The sequence below is a fragment of the Numida meleagris genome, unplaced genomic scaffold (genome assembly GCF_002078875.1).
Source record: "Numida meleagris isolate 19003 breed g44 Domestic line unplaced genomic scaffold, NumMel1.0 unplaced_Scaffold272, whole genome shotgun sequence".
In the NCBI taxonomy this organism is placed as follows: domain Eukaryota; kingdom Metazoa; phylum Chordata; class Aves; order Galliformes; family Numididae; genus Numida; species Numida meleagris.
The window spans coordinates 176,564-198,191 of NW_018364530.1; the positions used below are offsets into that span (position 1 = coordinate 176,564).

The 21,628-nt window shown below is 59.8% G+C and overlaps 3 protein-coding genes across 10 annotated transcripts in view; all 3 read left to right on the forward strand.

Annotated features, from left to right (window-relative positions):
* OTUD7B (OTU deubiquitinase 7B) overlaps positions 1–6,956 on the forward strand; it is a 34,515-nt gene extending 27,559 nt beyond the window's left edge. For all 4 annotated transcript variants that reach the window (XM_021382695.1, XM_021382699.1, XM_021382700.1 and 1 more), the window contains exons 9-12: positions 44–193; positions 561–675; positions 1,676–1,760; positions 2,559–6,956. In XM_021382695.1, coding sequence (XP_021238370.1) covers positions 44–193; positions 561–675; positions 1,676–1,760; positions 2,559–3,848 — 1,640 coding nt within the window. In that variant the 3' untranslated portion in view covers positions 3,849–6,956. The remainder of the gene's footprint in view (positions 1–43; positions 194–560; positions 676–1,675; positions 1,761–2,558) is intronic.
* Positions 6,957–8,734: 1,778 nt separating this feature from the next.
* On the forward strand, positions 8,735–16,204 carry MTMR11 (myotubularin related protein 11). Of its 5 annotated transcripts, none has more exons than XM_021382690.1 (16): positions 8,735–8,873; positions 8,958–9,070; positions 10,182–10,254; positions 10,345–10,487; positions 11,381–11,601; positions 11,678–11,765; positions 11,838–11,926; positions 12,007–12,137; positions 12,214–12,277; positions 12,500–12,570; positions 12,812–12,984; positions 13,090–13,260; positions 13,882–14,082; positions 14,312–14,572; positions 15,147–15,274; positions 15,980–16,204. In XM_021382690.1, the coding sequence occupies exons 1-16, from the start codon at positions 8,828–8,830 to the stop codon at positions 16,179–16,181; spliced, it is 2,175 nt and encodes a 724-aa protein (XP_021238365.1). In that variant the 5' UTR covers positions 8,735–8,827; the 3' UTR covers positions 16,182–16,204. The 5 variants fall into 5 exon arrangements, with proteins under 5 accessions (XP_021238365.1, XP_021238366.1, XP_021238367.1 ...); XM_021382691.1 differs by having other exon boundaries at positions 13,885–14,082; XM_021382692.1 differs by having other exon boundaries at positions 12,007–12,128.
* On the forward strand, positions 16,205–21,580 carry SF3B4 (splicing factor 3b subunit 4). The gene is made up of 6 exons (XM_021382706.1): positions 16,205–16,335; positions 16,834–16,962; positions 17,238–17,780; positions 18,309–18,503; positions 20,154–20,324; positions 21,094–21,580. The coding sequence occupies exons 1-6, from the start codon at positions 16,302–16,304 to the stop codon at positions 21,276–21,278; spliced, it is 1,257 nt and encodes a 418-aa protein (XP_021238381.1). The 5' UTR covers positions 16,205–16,301; the 3' UTR covers positions 21,279–21,580.
* The last annotated feature ends 48 nt before the right edge of the window (positions 21,581–21,628 follow it).

Sequence of the window (21,628 nt, forward strand, 5' to 3'; positions counted from 1 at the left end):
CTCTAACCTGTTTTGAAAACTGATAAGCCTGATTTCTTTCCAGCCTTCGCCCCTATTCCCTTTGGAGGTATCTACCTTCCCCTGGAAGTTCCAGCCAACAAATGCCACCGTTCTCCGTTGGTACTGGCATATGACCAGGCCCATTTCTCTGCCCTGGTATCCATGGAGCAGAAAGAGCCCACAAAAGATCAAGGTATGTGATAAACGAGCGCAGTGATTTGCATTCCGAGCACTGGCGGCCACAGAGCCCGTGTGTGATTTGGGGTGACACCGGTTGCCATCAGAGCTGACGCTGTTCTTGGTGAGCGCTCGCAGCTTGGCTGCCGCTGCTGACAACGCGACACAGGGCTCGAGCAGGCTGCAGGAGCGGCGAGATGCAAGGAGAGCTGGATTTATGTGGGGAATGCACAGGAGATGGACGTCAGGCTCCGTGTCAGCTGCAGTTCTGGGGACCGATGAGAGATGCAGCGTGGAAGTGGCAGGCTCTGTCACTTCTGCATGATGTGCCAAATCCCATCCTCTCGGGCGTTAAGGGGCTTTCTGTTCTCTTCCTTGTGCAGCTGTGATCCCCCTGACAGACTCTGAGCATAAGCTGCTCCCCGTGCACTTTGCAGTGGATCCTGGGAAGGACTGGCAGTGGGGGAAGGATGACAGTGACAACGTCAAACTGGCCAGGTTGGTGACGGGGCACAGAGCGGTCGCAGCGCGGCGCTTCCTTCGTTATGCTCACAGATTGGGAGGGGGGTTCTAATAGAATATTTTGGGTGGGATAATGACATCTTACCAGCTTCCCTCCCCCAAGGTAAGAGGTGACTGCTCCAAATGTTACATGGAGGTTCAGATCAGACTTAGGTCATACGTGAGAAGCAGAGGAGGACCAGCTGCTGTAGCCTGTATTGCAAACACAAAAAAAGGTGTATTTTTCCTTTCCTATGTCCCCTGTTTAAGAAAGCAAATACCTTCCACTGTGGGCCCTGCAGCTGGAGGACAGCCTGCAGGCAGCCCCCGTCCTATTTTGGGCTCAGGCTGCGGGCAGGCTCTGTCATAATTTCGTAGGAGCAAATTTCCTGTTACTGAGCCAGAAATTACCAGGAGTGGCGCAGTGGTCAGAGAGCTGGGAGCATGACTTGCCCATCATCTGACTTTGGGTTAGGAAATGTAGCAACCTCCAAGGTCAGAATATTCAAGCTCAGGGCAGGCTTAAGAGATACAGATATCTCCTTGGACGGGTTCAGAGCCAATAGAAAATACTCTGTGTTTTTAGTGGAAAAAAATTGACAAGTGGAAATTGTTGAGAAAACATCTTTACTTTTTTTTCTGAAATTGTTTTTTTGAAGGGGAAAATCATTTTGAAAGTAGCTCTGTGTAGATCTGTGACATCTGCTTTCTTGTTCCTTGTCTCACGTACAAGTAAGGATTATTTGCCAAGTTGGTTGTAATTTGTAGCAAATTCGATTCTGACATACAGGAATCTTGCTTCTTACTCATTTTGGCTTTAATTGAAAGGTTTGGAAGGCTTATAAACATGTTAGCTTTTGTATTGCTGCTGTCTTGGTATTTTCTAACTGATCTGTTAAAGTGCATTAAAACAGACAATAACTAAATACAGAGAAAAGATCCTCTGTTATAAAATGAAGTGGACTGTAACTTTCTTTTGCTTGCCTTTAAATTTCAGTGTGACACTCTCATTGGAAGCAAAGTTGCACTTGCTGCACAGCTACATGAATGTTAAATGGATCACGTTGCCTTGTGACATGCAGGTAAGAGATGAGGAGCGTTTTCTTTGCTGAATTATTTACACCTCCCTCCTGCAGGGCCGTGGAGGTGAAGTCATCTCCTGGCTTCACGTGAGGTTCTGTGCTTCCATTACACGTTGCGGCTGACGTTGCTCTGAGCAGATAAACAACTTGTGTGTTGGTGCACACGCTTCTTTGTGGAGCTTTTCAAGCCTGTTTTTGCCCTTCACACAAATGTAAGGCACGCCCCGTGCATCCCGCTGCGCATGCATCCTGCTGTGTAGGTGTCTGGCAGCACAGACGGCAGCTGCTTGTTCCAAGACAAACACCGAGCGTTGGTTTGCAGCCGCCAGAAGCTGCCTTGAGGGTCATGGTGTGACTGGAGCTTTCCTGGGACCTGACATTGGCTCATAGAGTTCTGAAAACTTCCATCTGTTTCCAAAATCTCAGTGGTGATGCATCGCCGGACCGCAGCAGTTGCCCCAGTGATGGGGATGTCCCCAGGCTGCCAAGAGTAGAGGAGGTTTTTTGGTTTTATTTTTTTTCTCCTGTCTCCTCTTCTGGCAAAAAGTCCCCGAACTTCCCTGTGAGCTGTTCTGATCTGTCTGAAGCTGTTAAGGCGTCATCTCCAGCACAGCTTGAGTGGTGACGTTTGGTCACTCTTAGCTGCAGCGTCTCTGATGTGCAATAGCTCTGGATCTGAGAGCCGCCACTCATCCCCTCTATTCTCCTAGCACATGCCTACTTCTCTGCTTCACCTTCAGCCTGAAAAATCTTGTCTGAGCAGCTCAGTGACTTTGATATGTGTTTTCTCTCTCACAGGCGCCTTTGGCCCAGCCAGAATCCCCCACAGCCTCAGCAGGGGATGATGCCCGTTCGGCTGCGGAGTCGGGAGAGTCAGACAAGGAGTCAGTCTGCAGCAGCTCAGCAAGCAACGGGGGAAGCAGGGGCTGCAAGGACAAAGAGAAACCAAAGAAAGACCGAGAAAAGGACAAGGAAAAGGATAAGAAACGGGCCGACTCGGTTGCCAATAAGCTGGGCAGCTTTGGCAAGACTTTGGGAAGTAAGCTAAAAAAGAACATGGGTGGGTTGATGCACAGCAAAACTATAAAGGGAGGTGTGAGCAACGGGCAGGGGGACACCCTGGAGAAGAAGAAGAAGGGATCCTTGAAGACGAGGAAGGGCAGCAAAGAGGAATCCTCCCAGGGAGACCTTTCGGCTCCTGGGGAGAAGAGCTGCGCGGGTAAAGCAGCCTCCGAGAAGCCCCCGGACCCCTACAAGTACAGCAACGACGTGCGGCTGAGCCTCAGCATCCTGCGCGCTGCCATGCAGGGGGAGCGCAAGTTCATCTTCGCCGGCCACCTGAAGACCGGCCACCGGCACCAGTACCAGGAGGAGATGATCCAGCAGTACCTCCTGGATGCCGAGGAGCGCTTCCTGGCCGAGCAGAAGCAAAAGGAGGCGGAGAAGAAGGTGCTGGGGAGCGCTGCCCCTGCCAAGAAGCTGGAGGTGGAGGTGAGGGGCGAGGAAGCGCTGCACGGCCCCGCGTACCCCCAGCCCCCTCCGGCCTACACCATCCACGCCCCGGATTTGGCCATCGGGGCTAAAATGGCCGCGTTTCCCTCCAGCTACTCGGGCGTCTTCACCTTCCCCAGGCCCTCCGTGGTCAGCGGCAGCGTGGAAGGGCCGCACCCCCCCGGCTGCCACGAGGGCCGGCGGCAGGTGGCGGGGGGATCCTGCGGCAGCCTCCCCCCCTACGCCACCCTGCCCCGGCACTGCGCCCAGGCACGGCCGCAGCCTTCCCACGTGGGGAGGTTCTCCCCCACGGACATGGACGTTCACCCCAGCTTCCCCACGGAGTGCGAGGCCCCAGCCTGCATTCCCCCCCAGCACAGCAATGGTTACCGGGAGTACCTGGAGCAGGACGGCCCGCAGAAGGGAGCGCCCGCAGACAAAACGAGAGGCAGGGTTCTTTATAGCGTTCAGCAGACCAAATGCAAGCAGCCAAACTGCAGCTTTTACGGGCACCCAGAAACTGGGAATTTCTGCTCCTGCTGTTACAAAGAGGAGCTGAAACGCAAAGAGCGCGAGGCGCTGGTGCACAGGTTCTGAGCGCTGCCCAGGCGCTGCCGGCCGGACCTGCGGCACGTGGGGAATGCAATAATGGTGCGGTTCATCCCCGCGCTCCTCTCGCTGGCTGGAAGGAGGGAGTGGGCTGACAGAGGCGTTCAGCTCTGCGCTGCTGAGGAGATCTGGGCGAGGAGGAGGAGCGGTCCCTCCCTGCAGAGACTCGGGCAGAGGGCTCCTCCCGGCCGGGGCTGATGGGATCAGCGCAGGGCACGCTCAGGTGGGAGCTCCGGCTGGAGGGGGGTTCCCGGCGATCCGTAACCCAGACCAAAGCTTTCGGCTGGACCCCGCCGCCGCCTCACTCCATAGCGCTTCGCAGAACGGAGCAGAATGCCCCAGCCATCTCAGTAAGAAAGTCACAGACCTTTCAATGGAGATATATATTTTTTTTTAAAAAAAAAACACTTTATTTTTTTTTTCCTGGTACTGAGAGAAATGTAGTTGGAATGGGATGTTATTATTCTGTTTCGATTGAACTGAGCCCGTCGGATGTCTCAGTGCCTCGCAGCACCAGGCGGGGCTCTGCCCTCCCCCCCACCACGGGCTCGGCTCTGCTTTTTAAATATTGTTTTTTTAAACTCTTCAGGGGGTGGGAGGGGAACTGAGGGTGGTCTCGGAGCTGAGTGGTGTTGAGTTTTCCTGCAGCAGCGCTGTGCAGAGCCGTTCTGCTGGCGGTACAGAGACGGACAGAGGCCAGGTCGGTGCCCCCACCAGCAATACCTCCAGCGTGGAGCAGGAGAGAGGACAGAGCACCCGCAGCACGGGAGGTAACGCCGCGCCGCGCTGCCCGTAGCTTCCAGCCCTACGTGGATACACGCGATAACTTTCTACTTGAGCAAGCTACTTCCATACTACCTCTGTTCTGCTGAATAGAATTAACTCGGCTCCATTTTGCTGAGCCACGTAACTGACCTTTAGGCTGAGTAATATTAAAGATATTTTTGATAATAGGGCTAAAGAGTGACACGTAAGGAAAGCGAACCCGTAACTGCGTAACTCTCACACGCGATGTGGTCCACGGCGTTCCCCGCTCCCGGCCCCGCAGCGGTCGGAGCAGTCCCTGACGTTCACGTCTCGCAGCGGGGGGTGTGATTTAGCACTGCGATGTTTGCACAGATTTTTTTTGTAACTAGAGATCCCAAACCGGGCTCGATCCTCGGCCCGGTCCTGTATAGAGCAAGGTTCAGCGTTTTACCACGTGGAAATAAAAGATGAGTTCTACCGATAACTCAAAGCTTTACAACATTCCCTCGTTATTGTTTTTCAGAAGGCATCCAACTATGCAATCCCTCCCCGTGCTGCTGCCCTTCACGGGGAGAACCGGGCAGAGAGCGTGCAAGTGTACTTACCCGGAGCATCGCCCGGAGCCTTACTCACAGATCCGCTAAGGCTTGGTTCTAGCAGCAGGTTCTACCCATTTAATGTCTGAAATCCCACAGAACTTGGGACCTTTCCCCCCGGAGGCGGCCGGCAGCGCGGTGCTGGGGTGCTGCAGGGCACGCTCCGGGCTCAGCTGGAGCTCGGCTGGTTGTAAATAGCAGAGTTCTTTCACCAGTTTCTCTAACTGAAGTTCTTTTTGGTTTTCCTAACCACCACTAATCTGAGTGGAGGTCAGCCGTGCGCTGTGACTGACGTGAAGTAAGGTCAGTGCCAGCAGGGTCTCGTTAGGGACTCGGTGCCCACCCCTATGGGGACGGCACGCGGTCAGGGCCGGGGGCTGCGTGGGCTCTCATTGCAGTGGGATGCTCCGTGCCCCAACCACGGTCGGTGCAGGGGAGGAGGGAAGGCAGAGCCCACTGCTTCCCATCCCCGTGGCCCCGGTTTGGGGGAAACCTCTCCATTTTGGAGCCCGTGGCGGCGGGCTGGGCACACCGGGCACTGGGTTTGGCAGCACTCCTGGGGTTTGGAGATAGCGAAGCGCTGTGAGGGAACAAGGGTGGGAGAACGGTGCTTTGATGGATGCGTGCAACCATGCTGGCTTAAGGGGAAAAAAAAACACGGGTGTGGGAAGTGCCGGTGCCCGCGGGGTCCTCTGAACTGAAATCCATGTCCTGCCCCTCGTGGAGCTGCTGCTGCTGCTCCTCCTGAGGGTTTGGGGGAGAAAAGGGCTTTGGGCAGAGCGCTGTGCCCCCCGGTGTTCCTGGGGGAGAGGAGAAAGGGGTCTGAGGGCCGTGACCCCACGGCTGGGGCTTGGGGTCCCCGCTCATCAGTTTCCCCTTTTGGGGTTTTTGCAGATGCAGCGCTCCCCGTGTGCACGGTGCAGGATCTGCCCCCGCGGCGTGCGCCTGCTCTGCCCTTCTCACTGCGGTTTGTGGGGTTTATAGCTTTTTTTAAAAACAACATAGGGGAGGAAAAAAAAAAAAAAGAAAAAACAGAATAACTTCAGGCAAAATTAGGTTTCCAATGAAGTGATTTAAAGGGTTTTTTTTCTATGAAGCGCGGACCTTGAGCATCTCCTGCCCCCACAGCTCCGCTCGAGGGCGGCAGCCGCGTTTCTTCGGGATTTTTTCAGATCATTTTTGTTTCCTTTATGGTGAAACAACAATTTTTTTTAAAGGGATCCTTCGATACAAATTCTATTTATTGCAAAGGTCTTCACCATCTGCTGGTTCCTTCCCAGAGCCACACTACGGCCCGGGGCAGCTCCGGGGTCGGGCACCCATCGTTATGGATGGGGCTGGAGGGAGAGCAGTCCTTCTCCAACGCACTTCTCCTGCGGGAAAGCACCGAGCTGCTTCCCGAGATGGGGACGGGGCGGCTGCGGCGCTGCCGAGGGCTTCAAGTGCACTTAATGGTGTGGTTGGAGGAGCGCTGGGTGCCCCCGTGCCATGCTCGTCCCACCCCCAGGCTGAGCCCCGGTTTGGCCCCGCGCATCTGTCGCTGGGTGGGATGCTGTGGCATGAGAGGTGACCTGAATGAATTCTGCAATTCTGGACAAAATGCTTTTCTTGTTTAATTTTTAATGGAAGTATGGGGTTGGTGACCTTCCCCCCCCCCCCCCCCGCTGTACCAGCACCGGCTGGCGCGTTGTATCGGGCTGTACTCACTCCTTGCTGCTTCCATCACCTCACTGACAATAAACACCGTTCCTAATGCCCGCCTCGTTCCTGCGCCGCGGGGCTGAGCCTCCCCGGCTCTGGGCTCGGGGGGTCTGAGCGGGTTTTCCTCCCATTCATTGGAGGAGAATTTCCCTCTGCTGGGTACCAAAACTCCGTTCCCAAGAGAACTCATTGCTGTCTCTCTCCACTGTCGGCCCTTTGGCGTTCCTTGCCCCGTGCACTGATGGCTGGATGCTTGGAGCACAGCACAGACACAACTCAGCCCCATAAAACACTGCACATGGGACGCTTAAACGGGGGCAGGAGGAGAAAGGGGCAGCTGCAGCCCTGCAGCTCTGTGGGGTGGACCTGCTCTGTGTTGGGATCAGACCCCAAAGGCCCCCCCAGAACCCGACCTGAGGCCTGCTCCCCTGCCCCGTACCACGTTGGTGTCCCGGGCTGACCCTGCGCTTTGGCACCCGGTCCTGGCCCAGGGCCTGCAGGAAATTCCTCCCGTCGGCGCAGCGCTGCAGCCACAGCCCCAGCAGGGCCCCATGTGCCATATTCCTACAGGTGCAATATTGGGGTCGGCCTCAGATGCGCAGCTGCAGCTGGGGTTCATCATGGGGGTCCTCAAAAGGCTGGGGGCAAATGGGGCCAAGAAGTGGGGGGGCTGCCCAGTGAGTCGGGGGAGGCCAGAGGGGCTGGGGGCTGAGTGGAGCCCAGCACCATCCATCCCTCCTGGGGTGTGGGAGCTGTATGTCCCTGTGCAGCACTGTGTGTCCCTTATGGGATTCAGGGAGATACGTGTCCTCCCCCAGTGCCATGCCAACCTATTGGGGTGCCAGGAGCTGTGCACCCCCCTCCAGCACCGTACATCCCTTATGGGTTTCAGTAACCTGCAGGCCCTCGTCCAGCACTGTGCATCCCTTATGGGGTGGAGGGAGATGCATCCCTTATGGGATTCAGAGGGATATTTGTCCTCCCCCAGTGCCATGGCAACCTATGTGGGTGCCAGCTGCAGGACCCCCACCAGCAGTACCATACAATCTTACGGGGTGGGGGGAGCTGCAGCCCCTTCTAGCCCTTCCCCCCTCCACACCCCCAGCCCCATACAGGACTTACAGAACTGTGCAACCCCCCCAGCACCTTACAAAATTTTAGAGTGGGGGGAACTGCACACCCCCCAGCCTCCCCACCCCACAGAACTCAGGGAGCTGCAGCCCCTCCCCGCCCCCCCATACCATATAACCCTTGTGGAGGTCAGGGAGTTGCAGCCCCCCCAATCCAGCACCACACAACCTGATGGGGTTTGGGGTCTGCAGGCGCCTTGTCCAGCACCGTGCATCCCTCATGGGGTGTGGGGAGATGCGTGCTCTCCCTGAGCACCGTGCCAATGTACTGGGGTGCTGGGAGCCACGCACCTCCATCCGACCCCATCAACCCTTATAGGGTGTGGGGATCTATATGTCCTTCAGAACCTTATGGGGTGGGAGATACAAACCTCCCCCAGCCTGCCCCACCCCGTATAGGACTCAGGGAGCTGTGTACCTGCCCCCAGCACCATACAGCCTCATGGGGAGGGGGGAGCTGCACCCCCTACCCTCCCCACCCCATACAACCTCATGGGGTTCAGGAACCTGCAGCCCACCCCATCCAACACCATACAACCGGCGGAACTGCACATCCCCAGCACCACCCATCCCATATCGGGCTCAGGAACTTGCAGCCCTCTACCCAGCACCGCATCCAGCGCCGTGCACCTTCCATGGGGTGGGGGGGATCTTTAACCCCACCGTCCCCGCGTACCCCACCCAGGCTCAGGAGCTGCCCCTCCCCGCGCCCCGCCCCCCCGGGCAGTGCCGTGCGGAGCTCCGCGGGCCGCGGGGGGGTCCGGGCGGGGCTCTGCGGGCAAAGTCCTCCGCCATGAGCGCGGCGCGCGGCGGCCTCTGGGCCCTCCCCGTGCTGCCAGGTAGGGGGGGGGGCTCTGAGGGGCACCGACCCGGCCCTGCTGGGGGTCCCGTGCCCGCACCGACCCCCCCGTCCCGTCCCGTAGGGGAGGTGGTTCTGGAAGCGGCGCGGGGAGTGCGGCACCGCGGGGGGGGCGGCTCCGTGCGGGGCACTCTGCTCTGCACCAACGTCCGCGTGGCGTTCGTGCCTGGAGCGCAGGTGGGGACACGGCCGCACCGCGACACCCCCCGCTCCCACCCCGCCCCATCGCGGCCCCATCCCCGCTGCGTCCTGACCCCGGGCTGCCCATCTGCATACACCCTGACCCAGCTGGCTGCACCCTGACTCTGTCCCAGCTGCATCTCAGTCCCCATCCGCCCATGTCCTCATCCCACCCTGGACCCATCCCAGTCCCATCCAGAACCCATTTGTGCCCCATCCCAGCTGCATCCTGACCCCAGTCTACCCAACATCCTTACCCCAACTCCAGTACCTGGTAGGGGCCGACAGGAAAGCTGGGGAGGGACTTTTGGTAAAGGCATGTAGTGACTGGATGAAGGGAAATCACTTTAAACTGAAAGAGGGGAGCTCTAGACTTGGTATTAGGAAGAGATTCTTTACTGTGAGGGTGGGGAGGTGCTGGGACAGGTCACCCAGGGGGGCCGTGGGTGCCCCCTCCCTGGGGGCAATGGGGCCAGGGGGGACAGGGCTCTGAGCAGCCCAGTGTGCTGGGAACTGGCCCTGCTGGCAGCAGGGGGGGGTGGTTTGAGATGATCTTGAAGGTCTCTTCCAACTCAAACCATGCTGTGATTCGGCGATCCTGTGAACTGGCTGCGTCCCTGCCTTCATTCAGCCCCAACCCAGCTGTATCCTGATCCCATTCAAGTTACATCCCAGTCCCATCCCAGCTGCCTCCTGACCCCAGTCTGCCCATGCCTGGGCCCCAAGTTGTCTGCATCCTGACCCTATCCCAGCTGCACCCCTGTTCCCATCTGGATGTGTCCTGATCCCATCCCAGCCACACCCTGATCCTATTCTGGTCCTATACCAGTAGCATCCCAGCCCCATCCTAGCTGCATTTGAGTCTGCATCCTGACCCCAGTGTGCTCCCATCCCTCCTGCACCTTGACACCCTCCTGCCCCCCCCCCACAGCCCCACCCTCTCTCCGCAGACATGACCCTCATTTCCCCTTTCACCCCAGGAGCTTCTCTCTGTGGGACGTGGGGTGGGGATGGAGCTGTGGGTCCGAACTGAGGCTGTGGGGCCCTGCTGCTGCCCTGCTGCCCCTGGGGGTCTGGGCTGCTTCCCATTGTTCCCCCCTCTCCTCAGCCCCCCAGCTTCAGCCCCTTCCTGCAGAGTGACTACAGCGTGGCACTGCGCTGCATCCGCACACTGGTGGCAGGTAGGGACAGGGAGGGGGGCACAGCCCTGACCCTGTGTGCAGTGACCCAGGGGGGGTTGATGGCCACCACGTCCCCGCCTCTCCCTGCAGCCAGCAGCTTCACCAAACCCACGGTGCTGACAGCCGCCTCCACCCTCACCTTCATCCCCGAGGAGCTGGCGCTGTTCTGCCGGGATTTCCGTCTGCTGCGCTTCCACTTCCCGGAGAACGGGCTGGGGCTGCAGGCATTCCAGGTGAGGGCATGGATGGCATTTGAGTGGGGGCTCGTGCACAGTGCCGGCCTCAGGCTCCCCACTGCAGGCGGCCAACACCATCACACAAGCATGGGGATTGGGATGGAGGATTGGGATGCAGCTGGAATGGGATCAGGATACAGCTGGGTAGGGGTTGGGATGGAGCTGAGTGGGGGCTGGAATAAAGGCAGGGATGCTGCCAGCTTAGGGTCAAGATGTGTACAGATTGGGGTTGGGATGCAGCTGGCATGGGGCTGGGATGTGGGGTTGGGATGCAGCTGGGATGGTGCTGGGATGCAGTTGGGATGCGATCAGGATACAGCTGGATAGGGCCTGGGATGGAGCTGGGATGGGATCAGGATACAGCTGAGTGGGGGCTGGAATTGAGGGCAGAGATGCTGCCAGCTTGGGGTCAAGATGTGGACAGATTGGGGTTGGGATGCAGCTGAGATGCACTGGGATGGAGCCTGGATGGGCTGGGATGGGAGCAGGATGGGTTCAGGATGGTATTGGGGTACAATCAGGGCACAGGCAGATGATGGGGGCAGGGTGCAGCTGGGTTGGGGCTGGATAAAGGCAGCAGTGCAGCTGGGGTAGAGTCAGGCTGCAGCCAGCTGGGGTCAGGATGCAACTGGGACGGGATTGGGACAGGGCTGGGATGCAGCTGGGTTGGAGATGGAATAAAGGCAGGGATGCTGCCAGCTTGGGGTCAGGATACAGCTGGGATGCACTGGGATAGGGCTGGATGAGGACAGGGATGCAACGAGGACAAGGAGCCACATGGATGCCACAGTGGGAGATGAGGTTGAGGATGGGGGCAGGGAGGCACACAGCAATTGTGGGGGGAGGGCTCACGCGGGGTCGCAGCACCCAGCCCTCGCTCCTTGCCGCAGGTGGCCAACGCCATCGCCCAAGCGCGGGAGACAGCCACGTGGCCGGGGGACAGCGGGAGCCACATGGATGCCACGCTGGGGGATGATGAGGATGAGGAGGAAGGCTCCCCCCCCACGCTGCTCTTCGAGAGCCCCCAGGACTGGGAGCGGGAGCTGCAGCGCCTAGGGGCAGTGGGCTGGAGGGTGAGCGCCGTCAATGAGCGCTTTGATATGGCCCCCAGGTAGGTACAATGCGGGTGGGGGGCTGTGGGATATGCCCCCGCCCCATGCAGGACCCCCACCCATGCCCGCCCGCAGCCTGCCCCGCTACCTGTGGGTGCCCAGTGCGCTGCTGGACCACGACCTCAAGCGGACATTCGCCCACTTCCAGGAGCGTCGCGTGGCTGTGAGTAACGGGGTGTGGGGAGAGGAGGGGTGATGCGGGGGGGTGACCTGGGGGGGTCCCATCTGCACACAGCGGCTGTGCTGGCACCACCCGAATGGCAGCGACCTCCTGAGAGCCGCCGGCTTCCACGCAGCCTCGGAGCCAGGCAGTGAGGACATCAGGTAAACCCCATCCTGGGGGGAGCCCAGGGGGGAGGTGGGTCACCGTGCCCAGCCCCATGCAGGGTGCTGTCCCCCCCCAGGTGCCTGGAGGTGCTGCTGGGTGCTGGGTCCAGGCTGTGTGTGCTGGCCGACACCGCCGAGCTGCCCAGCCCCCCCGACATCCAGCTGGCACACCTCAGGCTGCGGGCGCTGTGCCTGCCCGGTGAGAGGGGTGAGGGACATGGGGGGGGGAGAGGGGTAGGGTATGTTCTCATTGTCTGACCCCCACCCCCATCCATCCACACCAGGTGCAGCAGCTGATGAGAAGTGGCTGTCAGCGCTGGAAGGGACGCGGTGGCTGGAGCACGTCCGGTGAGGTTCGGGGGGTGCACCCCTAAAGCCCCCTCACTATGGGGGCCCCCAAACCAATCACAGGACGTTGGGATGCCGCCTTGGATGTGGGACACCCCCCCAAACCCAATCTCAGCATTCTGGGGAGCTGTGTTGGATGGGGATCAGTGTCCTGCTGGGGCTGGAGCCCCCCTGGGAGGGGTCATTTGGGGGAGTGCTGACCCCCCCCTTCCTCGCCGCCAGTGCCTGTTTGAGGAAAGCTGTGGAAGTGGCATCGCTGCTGGCGGGGAAACGATGCTCTGTCGTCCTGCAGGGTAGGGGTGGGGGGCATCGGGGTGGGGGCAGTGGGATGAGGGGAACACTGGGGTGGGGGGCACGGGGGTGTGAGCATGGAGGGGGGGAACACTGTGGTAGGGGCACTGTGGTTGTGGACACCAGGGTGGGGGGGAATTGGGGTGGGGGCCTCCAGGGTAGGGGGTCCCGGGATGGAGGGCACTGTGGTGGGGGTCACAACGGGGCACCCTCACCCTCTCCGCTTGCCCCCCCACCCCCCAGAGCCATCGGACCGCGACCTGAGCTGCCTGCTGGCCTCGCTGGTGCAGCTGCTGGCGGACCCCCACGCGCGCACCCTGCGCGGCTTCCAGAGCCTGGTGCAGCGCGAGTGGGTGGCAGCGGGGCACCCCTTCCCCCAGCGCCTCGGCCTGCGCCGGGACAGCCCCCGCGAGGAGGTGACAACCCTGCGTCCCCCACCTGTGTCACTCCCCCCGGGGGTACTGTCCCCGCGTCACCTCCCTGGGGGTGACACCCGTGCATCCTCCCCCCCCACCCTGCAGTCCCCCGTCTTCCTGCTGTTCCTGGACTGCACCTGGCAGTTGCTGCGGCAGTTCCCGGCGGCGTTTGGCTTCACCGAGGCGTACCTGCTGGCCCTGCACGACAGCACCTTCCTGCCCTACTGCAGCACCTTCCTCTTCAGCTGCCAGTGGCAGCGGGGCCGTGGTGGGGCGGTGAGTGGAGCGGCCTGCCTCAGCTTCCCCATCCCTGTGCCTCAGCTTCCCCATCCCTGTGCCTCAGCTTCCCCATCCCTGTGCCTCAGCTTCCCCATCCCTGTGCCTCAGCTTCCCCATCCGTGTGCCTCAGCTTCCCCCTCTCCTGCCTCAGTTTCCCCTCTCCCACCCCATTTCCTCCCATCTCCCACTCCATTTTCCCTCTCTTCTGTACCATTTCCCCCCTCTCCCGCCCCAGTTCCCCCTTTGGGGTGGAGAGGGGGTAAATGGGGCAGGAGAGGGGAAACTAACATGGGGGTGAAATTGAGGGAGGAGAGGGGGAAATTGAGGCGCATGTGGGGCATCAGTTTCCCCCTCTCCTGCCCCATTTCCCCTCTCCTGCCCCATTTCCCCTCTCCTGCCCCATTTCCCCTCTCCTGCCCCATTTCTCCCTCTCCTGCCTCAGCTTCCCCATCCCTCTGCCTCAGTTTCCCCATATGTGCCTCAATTTCTCCCCACGTTAGTTTCCTCTCTGCCTCCCCATTCCCCCCCTCTCCCGCCCCAGTTTCCCCATCCCCATGCCTCAGTTTCCCCATCCCCTGCACAGCCCCGCTTTGGGGCTGACCCCCTGTCCCTCCACAGCAGCAGCCTCGTACCCAGACCTACACCCCAGTGAGCAGCCTCTGGGACCCCCCCCCAGGCAGTGCCGCATGCCGCCTCCCCCCGGTCTGGGCCTGGGGGCTGCGCTACAGCCGGCAGCAGCGGGCGCGATTCCGGAACCCGGCATGGGACCCCGGCCCTGTGAGGACCCCTGATGCAGTGGACCCCCAAAACACGGGCACGGTGAGTGGGGCTGGGGGGCTGACATTCCCTCTTAGCACCCCTTTTCACCCCAATTGCTTTTTTTCACCCCATTTCCCCTTCCCTCCCAATTTTCCCTCCCTAACCCCCGCTTTTCCCCCATTTCCCCCATTTCCCCCATTATTTCCCCCATTTCCCCTTACCACTCCTTCGCACCCCAGCTGCTGGATTTCCCCCCACTGCCCCTAACCCATTTTCCCCTATTTCCCAGCCTGCCAGTGCCTGGTCAGGGTCGAGCTCTGGGGCGGTGCTGGCTCTGTCCAAGGGCTCGCTGACCCCACAGCCCTTCCCGTGGCGGAGCGGCCGTCCCCCCCCTCGCCTGCTGCGCTGGGCCCCCTCTCTGGAGACCCTCAGCGATCGAGTGGGTGACCCTATCCCCACACCTCCCCGGGGGCTGCTGCTGCCCTGCGCCGCGGGACCCTCCGTGCGGCTCTGGCGACGCTGCTACCTGCGGGGTCTGCCCGAAGTACAGGTAACGGGGCCAGGGGACTCTCAACCCCACATGTGCCCATCCAACTCCATGTGTCCATCCCAATCCCACGTACATCCATCCCAACCCCGCGTCTCCATCCAACCCCATGACTGACCAACCCAGCCCCACATCCATCCATCCCACCCCAATGTGCATTCCAACCCTATATGGGTCTATCCCAACCACATATGTACATGCCAACCCCATATGTGCCTATCCAACCCCATGCATCCATCCCAACACCATGTGTCCATTCCAACCCCATACACATCCATTCTAACCCCACGTGTGTCCATCCCATGTGTCCATCTGACTCCCATGTTTGTCCATCCCGCCCCACGTGTGACCCTCCCAACCCCACATCCATCCATCCCAACCCCATGTGTGTCCCTCCCAACCCCATGTGTCCATCCAACCCCATGTGCATCCATCCCAACCCCACCTGTGCCTATCCAACCATGTGCCCATCCCAATTCCACGCACATCCCTCCCAACCCCATACCTGTCCATCCCAACCCAGTATGTGCCTATCCAACCCCGCGTGCCTCCACCCTGACCCCATATGCCCCCGCAGCACGGCCGCCTGGCCCCATGCCCGGCCCTACTGGTGGAGGAGCTGGCGCTGCTGCAGGACCGGCTCCTTGCATGGCAGCAGGACACAGCCCATACCGAGCCTGCCAGCAGCCCCCTGGCACCCTCACGGTGAGGGTCCTGGGGGGCCCTGGGGGTGGGAAGCCCCCCAAAGGGACATACACTACAGGGACGGACTCATCCCTCAGGGTCCCTCCGGTCTGGGGGGGTTGCAGAGGGATGCAGCCCCCCAGGTGCTGGCAATGCTTCCCTGCACCGCTCTGCTGCTGCCTTTCGCTCCGCGCTGGGGCCATGGCTCTTTGGGGCCTGCGAATTTTTGGGGACCACAGCTTTCTGAGCCCCGGAGCTTTCTGGGGCCCATGGCTCTTTATTGCCTGGGTTTTTCTGGGCGGCCTGGGGCCTTTTGGGGACCACAGCTTTTTGGGGCCCATGGCTCTTTAGTGCCTGGAGCTTTGGGGAGCCCCAGCTCTTTGGGGCTTGTAGCTTTTTGGGCCCTATGGCTTTTCAGGGCCCACAGCTCTATGGGGCTGCACCCCTCTCTGGAGGCCCCAGAGCAGCGCTGGGGGTCCCCCCTCCCACGGCCATTTCTCCTTTTGCCCCAAACCCTCACTACCTCCGGCAGCCCTGAGGTGCTCGGGGTGGGGGGGATCAGCGCCGTGGGGCGGAGGGGCTCTGACCCCTCCCCGGGGCCTGGGCCGTGCCCGCAGGAGCACAGCGTGTGAACCCCGGCCCCACGGCGCGGCTGGAGGGGGGGGCGGCTGGGCCGTGTGCGTCAGTGGTATTTGTATTTGCCTATTAAAGCACAGCGTTCTGCAGGCAACGGCGTGTGGCTGCGACTGGAAGAGTGTGCTGGGGGCCCCGACACCCGGGGCCGTGGCGGTTTGTCGAGGCGCGGGGGATATCGCGACAGAAAAGGAGAGGTGCGGGGCAAGCCGCTCCCTCCCTCACTCAACATGGCGGCCGCCCTCAGCCGCCAACGCCACTTCCGGCTCGCGGCCGTGGTGACGTCAGAGCGTGAGGCTCCTGCGCTGCGTCCCTTTACGTCTCCATCCGTCGCGTTGCGCCGTGTTACGTCGCGTCACGTTACGTCGCGTCACGTTACGTCGCTTCGGCGCCGCGCGGGAGGGAGCGGGCCAAGATGGCGGCGGGGCCCATCTCGGAGCGGAACCAGGGTGAGCGGTGCGAGGCTCCCCGGGGGGAACGGGGGACTGCGGGGGGGGCGCCGAGCCGGGGAGGGGGCGCTGCTGGGGTGCTCGGGCCTCGCTGAGGGCGAGCGGGCGATTGTCCGTGTGGGGTTCTGTGGGTGGCCGGGAGGTGGAGGGGCTGTGCGGCCTTCCTGGCTAAGGCCGTGATTATGGTGAACCATGGGCCTGAAGGGTTCGGGGTATCTTCGCTCCCCGTGGTTGATTCTGGGCCTGGTTAAAGGATTCGGGGATCTCGGCTCCCCAGTGGCCGGGATGCAGAGGGGCTTTGATTTCTCTCCTCAGCCGCTGGAACTGTTGCAGAGCCTCTAATTTGGAATAGCGTAAAGAGTCCCTGTTAACTCCTGGCTTCAGGCGGGGCTCTGCCCTGGCACCTCCTGCACCCTCCAATAACTTCCTCATTGAGCACTCAAAGCTTAGGCCTCCAGTTCCCATGTGCAGCTAACTCTCTTTTCTGCCCTGCTCTAGATGCGACCGTGTACGTGGGGGGCTTGGACGAGAAGGTCAGCGAGCCGCTGCTGTGGGAGCTCTTCCTCCAGGCGGGCCCCGTGGTCAACACCCACATGCCCAAGGATCGAGTCACAGGCCAGCACCAGGGTGAGTGGTGTGCTCCCCAAAAAGTACACGTGGAGTAGAATGCTTTAGCTGGGGGCTTGGGGAGAGTGTGGTCAGAGAGCAGCTGTTGTAGGAAGAGAGGCGAGGGTGGATGATTTGCAGGGCCTTCATCCTAGGAGAGCCCTGGGCCCATTTTCTAAGTGAGAGGGGTTGGTGCCTTCAGGCTGCAGGAGCAGTGTTTCCCTTAGAGGCGGCGGGGGGCAGTGTAAGGCCACGGTTCTGCTCTGACCTAAAGCTCTGCGTGGGGCACGTTGCAGGCTATGGGTTCGTGGAGTTCCTCAGCGAGGAGGACGCAGATTACGCCATTAAGATCATGAACATGATCAAATTGTATGGGAAGCCGATCCGAGTGAACAAAGCCTCAGCTCACAACAAGAACCTGGATGTGGGGGCCAACATCTTCATAGGCAACCTGGATCCCGAAATCGACGAGAAGCTGTTGTACGACACCTTCAGCGCCTTCGGGGTCATCTTACAGACACCCAAGATCATGCGGGACCCAGACACGGGCAATTCGAAGGGCTATGCCTTCATCAACTTTGCCAGCTTTGACGCTTCTGACGCTGCCATCGAGGCCATGAACGGACAGTACCTCTGCAACAGGCCCATCACTGTCTCCTACGCCTTCAAGAAAGATTCCAAAGGCGAGCGGCACGGCTCAGCCGCCGAGCGGCTCCTGGCAGCCCAGAACCCGCTCTCGCAGGCAGATCGGCCACACCAGCTGTTCGCCGACGCTCCTCCTCCTCCGTCTGTCCCCACCCCTGTGGTCACTGCTCTGGGACCTGGCGTCACCCCTCCAGGTGGGTAGGGCCACGTTGGGTTGAAAAGAGGCGGTTTTGGTGCTCAGTGTGTGTGTTTGTCACTGCCTTGGGGTCTGTGGAAGCAGCCTGCTTTCACCTTGCAGCAGTATGCCCTGGGTGGTGGCAGGGCTCCTGAGTCTTGTCACCTGTTTGCTGTTCCTGGAGTGTCTGTGGGCAGAGCTGGAAGGCTGTGTTCCGTGTGGAGCTGCTCAGTGTCACATGTGGGTGCTCAGTGCAGCAGCACTGCACCACATGGGTGCTCTTGGTGACAGTGCAAAGCCCTGTGTACCTGCAGGGTCACAAGGCTGTAATGCTTGGGAATTCTTCTTATCCTCCAGCAGCTCAGCCTGTGTTCTCCCAGTATGGAGTGGATGGATCCTAGAGCCCTGCTTCAGACTGCTGGTTTTTACCTTTGCTGTGCCTTATTGTGTTTTCACCTCCTTCCCGATTGCCTGGGACTCTTTTTGCTTGTTTTTCATCCTTCTGCACTGAACCAAACCCTCACTGCCGCTCTCTCTCTCTTTTCAGGCCTTCCACCCCCAGGATCATTCCCACCTCCGGTGCCACCCCCTGGAGCAATGCCTCCTGGTATGCCTCCTGCCATGCCACCCCCGCCAATGCCACCTGGAGCCGGTGCCCCCGGGCCCCCTACCGGGGCTGCGCCCACCGGAGGGCACCCGCCTCACCCACACGCCTTCCCACCAGGCGGTATGCACCACCCAGGTACGTGTCAGGCAGGCACCGAGCTCGGGAAGCACAGAACTACTTCTGCTTGTGGAATGGCTTTAAGTAAATCACTCCCTCTTGTGGTTTCTTCCATGAGGTTTCCCTTCTGTAAAACAGGGAGAGAATTACTGTTCTCCTCTGGAAGAAGGCACTGAGTGGCCACCACAGCTGTGGTGGAGCAGGCAGACGGAGCAGGGGAGTACCCCAGTTAGCTGCTGAGACACTGGTGTTGCTCAGTGCTAAAGAGGAGCAGCAGTCTGAACGCCCTGGGCTGCATTTGTTTATGTGCTGGCTGTATCCTTCCACAAGATCTTGCTCTCTGCAGCACAAGGCAGCCTGGTGGCTGCTCCCCTCCCCAGGAGAACAGGGAGAGTCTGTGTAGGAGCAAGTATGTCACGTCAGCAGTGCTGCTCCTGGGTTTCTCTTCTGTGTGTTCTAAAAGATGCAAAAAATAGCTTGGAGCAGGGCCCGGCGGGTTTTATAAAAAGTGTTTTGGTGATTTAGGAAATAGTTCTCCTGTGAGAGGCATCCATTCAGGTCAAGACACGCATTGCCTCTGTGAAGGTGTGGGGTACAGGAAGGCACGGGCCATTGCAGCTCAGGATTTTCAGGTCCCTGGTGCTGTTCTGGCTGGAAGGATGTTAACAAGACTCCAAGCCATCCTCATTTTTCTCTGGTGTAAATTAATACGTGAAGTGTGAACCTTCTCAGCACAGTCTGCAGCTCTGCTAGGCGGGAGCTAATTCAAGGCACAAGAACAAACTGTTTCTTTGATTCCCTTCCATTTTTAGCCCTGTAGTACTGGGGAACCAGCAGCATATACATCTAGACTGTGTGGTTTTCAACAGAAAAATTAAATCCATTTTACATTGGCTTAAAAAAAAAAAGAAAAAGTTCTGATTTCATTGTTTTTAATCTTGCCTGCTCTGTAATAACCCCTGCCCCGAGGGCTGCAGGGCACGCTGCCGTTGGCTGATTAGGAGGCTTTGTGTGATCCTGGCTCTGGCGTGTGGTGAGCAGATGGCTGCTGCTGTCCCTGCTCGCAGCCCGGCTCATCAGGCTGTGGAGCAGCTAATTACCTACGGCACAGGGAAGCCTGAGTGAGTGCTTCCACGCTGCATGCGCCGTGGAGCTGCACTCAGCTCTTGGGTTTTTTTGTAAGGAGAAAACACTTGGTATTTTGGTAATTGTTTTGTTATGGGTTTAAAATAATAGAATCATAGAGGAGGGAAGAAAAAAAAGGTTGGGGGGAATGCAGGCTGCTTTCCTGCTCAGAGCAGAGCAAGGTTCCAAGTCAGGTTGCTCGGGCTCTTGTTGGAAATGTCCAAGGTGGTGACTTCTCCCTGAGCCCCTGTATGAGGGCTGTGCCACGCTTGCTGGCAGTTCTTTGGGTTTTCCTTCCTTCTACCCAGGCAGGATTTCCTACACTACAGCTGGTTCCTGTTCACTTTTGTCTTTTTGCTGTGTGCTTCAGAGGAGAGCTGTTTGCTTTCTCCCCTCAAACCTCCCGGCTGGGAGCAGCAAACCGCTGCCAGGCCCCGTTTCTGCACCTGACATTTCAACCACGCAGCCCCGCGGGCTGCAGCGGGCGCCTGGAGCTGAGCAGCGAGATCCTGCCCTCGCTGTGAGCTCCCCTTGTCCCCACAGGAATGCCTCCCATGCAGGTGCACCACGGCCCGCCCGGGATGGGCCAGCACCACCCAGGACCGCCAGGCTCTGGAGGCCAGCCCCCCCCGCGGCCCCCACCTGGCATGCCGCACCCCGGCCCCCCGCCCATGGGTATGCCACCAAGAGGGCCTCATTTTGGGTCGCCTATGGGTAAGTAGATGCCTGCAAGAGGCAGCAACGTGTGAATTTGTGTCGGTCAGACTCCCGGTCGAGTTTAGTGCCTGCTTCAGGCCTGCACCCTCTGTCATTGCTCCCTTAATAGGGGAGGGAAGGAGGTGATAGCACGGTCTCCTTGCAGAGAGGTGTCTCAGAGCAGGACCTGGCAGCTCTGTGCTGCTTGGTGGGGTTTCCTGGGGCTTTCCTCGTGTTTCTGGGGACGTAGGGCTTTGCCAGTGGGACACACGCTGCGCTGTCTGATTTTTTACCCCATTTGCTGAGGGGAGATGTCAGCTGGGCTTTGCTAAAAGGAGGGTTCCTGAGACATGCAAATCCACCAGACATGCTGGGGGTTATAGGAGGGACTCGTGGGAGGGGAGCAAGGGACAGCGTTGGCCTCGTGTCCCCTTGGAGCTTGGCACCGAGTGGCCGGGCACCTGTCATGGCTCAGCGGGGCTGTGGGAGAGGCAAAACACATTGTCACAGTGTGGGCCCAGAACGATGCCACCCGCCGCTGAATGCTGAGCTGTGGGGTCACCCCTGTGATGGGGGGACACAGTGCCAGGGGATGAAGGTGTACTGAGTGGGGCAGCCCCACGTGTGTAGCCTTCAGAGGGCCCAGGCTGATGCTCGGGGCTTCCATCAACATTTCAGCTTGCAGGTGAGTTCCCCAACCTGTGGGCACCAGGTAGAAGCGTGGGGAGGGCGTGGGGTGGGCTGCCTCTTCCCACGGCGGTTGCTAACAGCTCTGTTCTCCCCACAGGTCACCCCGGCCCCATGCCGCACCACGGGATGCGCGGCCCTCCTCCGCTGATGCCTCCCCACGGGTACAACGGCCCCCCTCGCCCCCCACCATACGGCTATCAGAGAGTCCCCCTCCCTCCCCGGCCGGCTCAGAGACCCCCCGGGGTGCCCCCACGTGGCCCCCTGAGAGGCCCCCTGCCCTAAGGGCCGTGGTGGCCTCGCCGTGCTGCCAGGAGTCCTTCCCTCAGGCTGCTGTTTGCCCCTGGGCTAACGTAGCTGCGCCCGAAGGGAAGAGGCGTAGTTGGGTCCACCCCTCTCACAGTTCCCCCCTCTTTCTTTTCTTCTCCTGCTCGTCTTTTTCCTCATTTCTTTTTGTAGTGCTCATTTTGTTGTTTTCTTTTTCCTCCTCCCTCTCTTTGACGACTTTTCATGGTAACTTTAACGGGATTTTTTTTTCCCCTATAAAGCAACGATTGCCCATTTACAAATAAAACGTTTTAAGAATAGGAGGCTGTCCCTGTGAGATGGAGATGAGGCTCTGCCTGTTGGTGCCG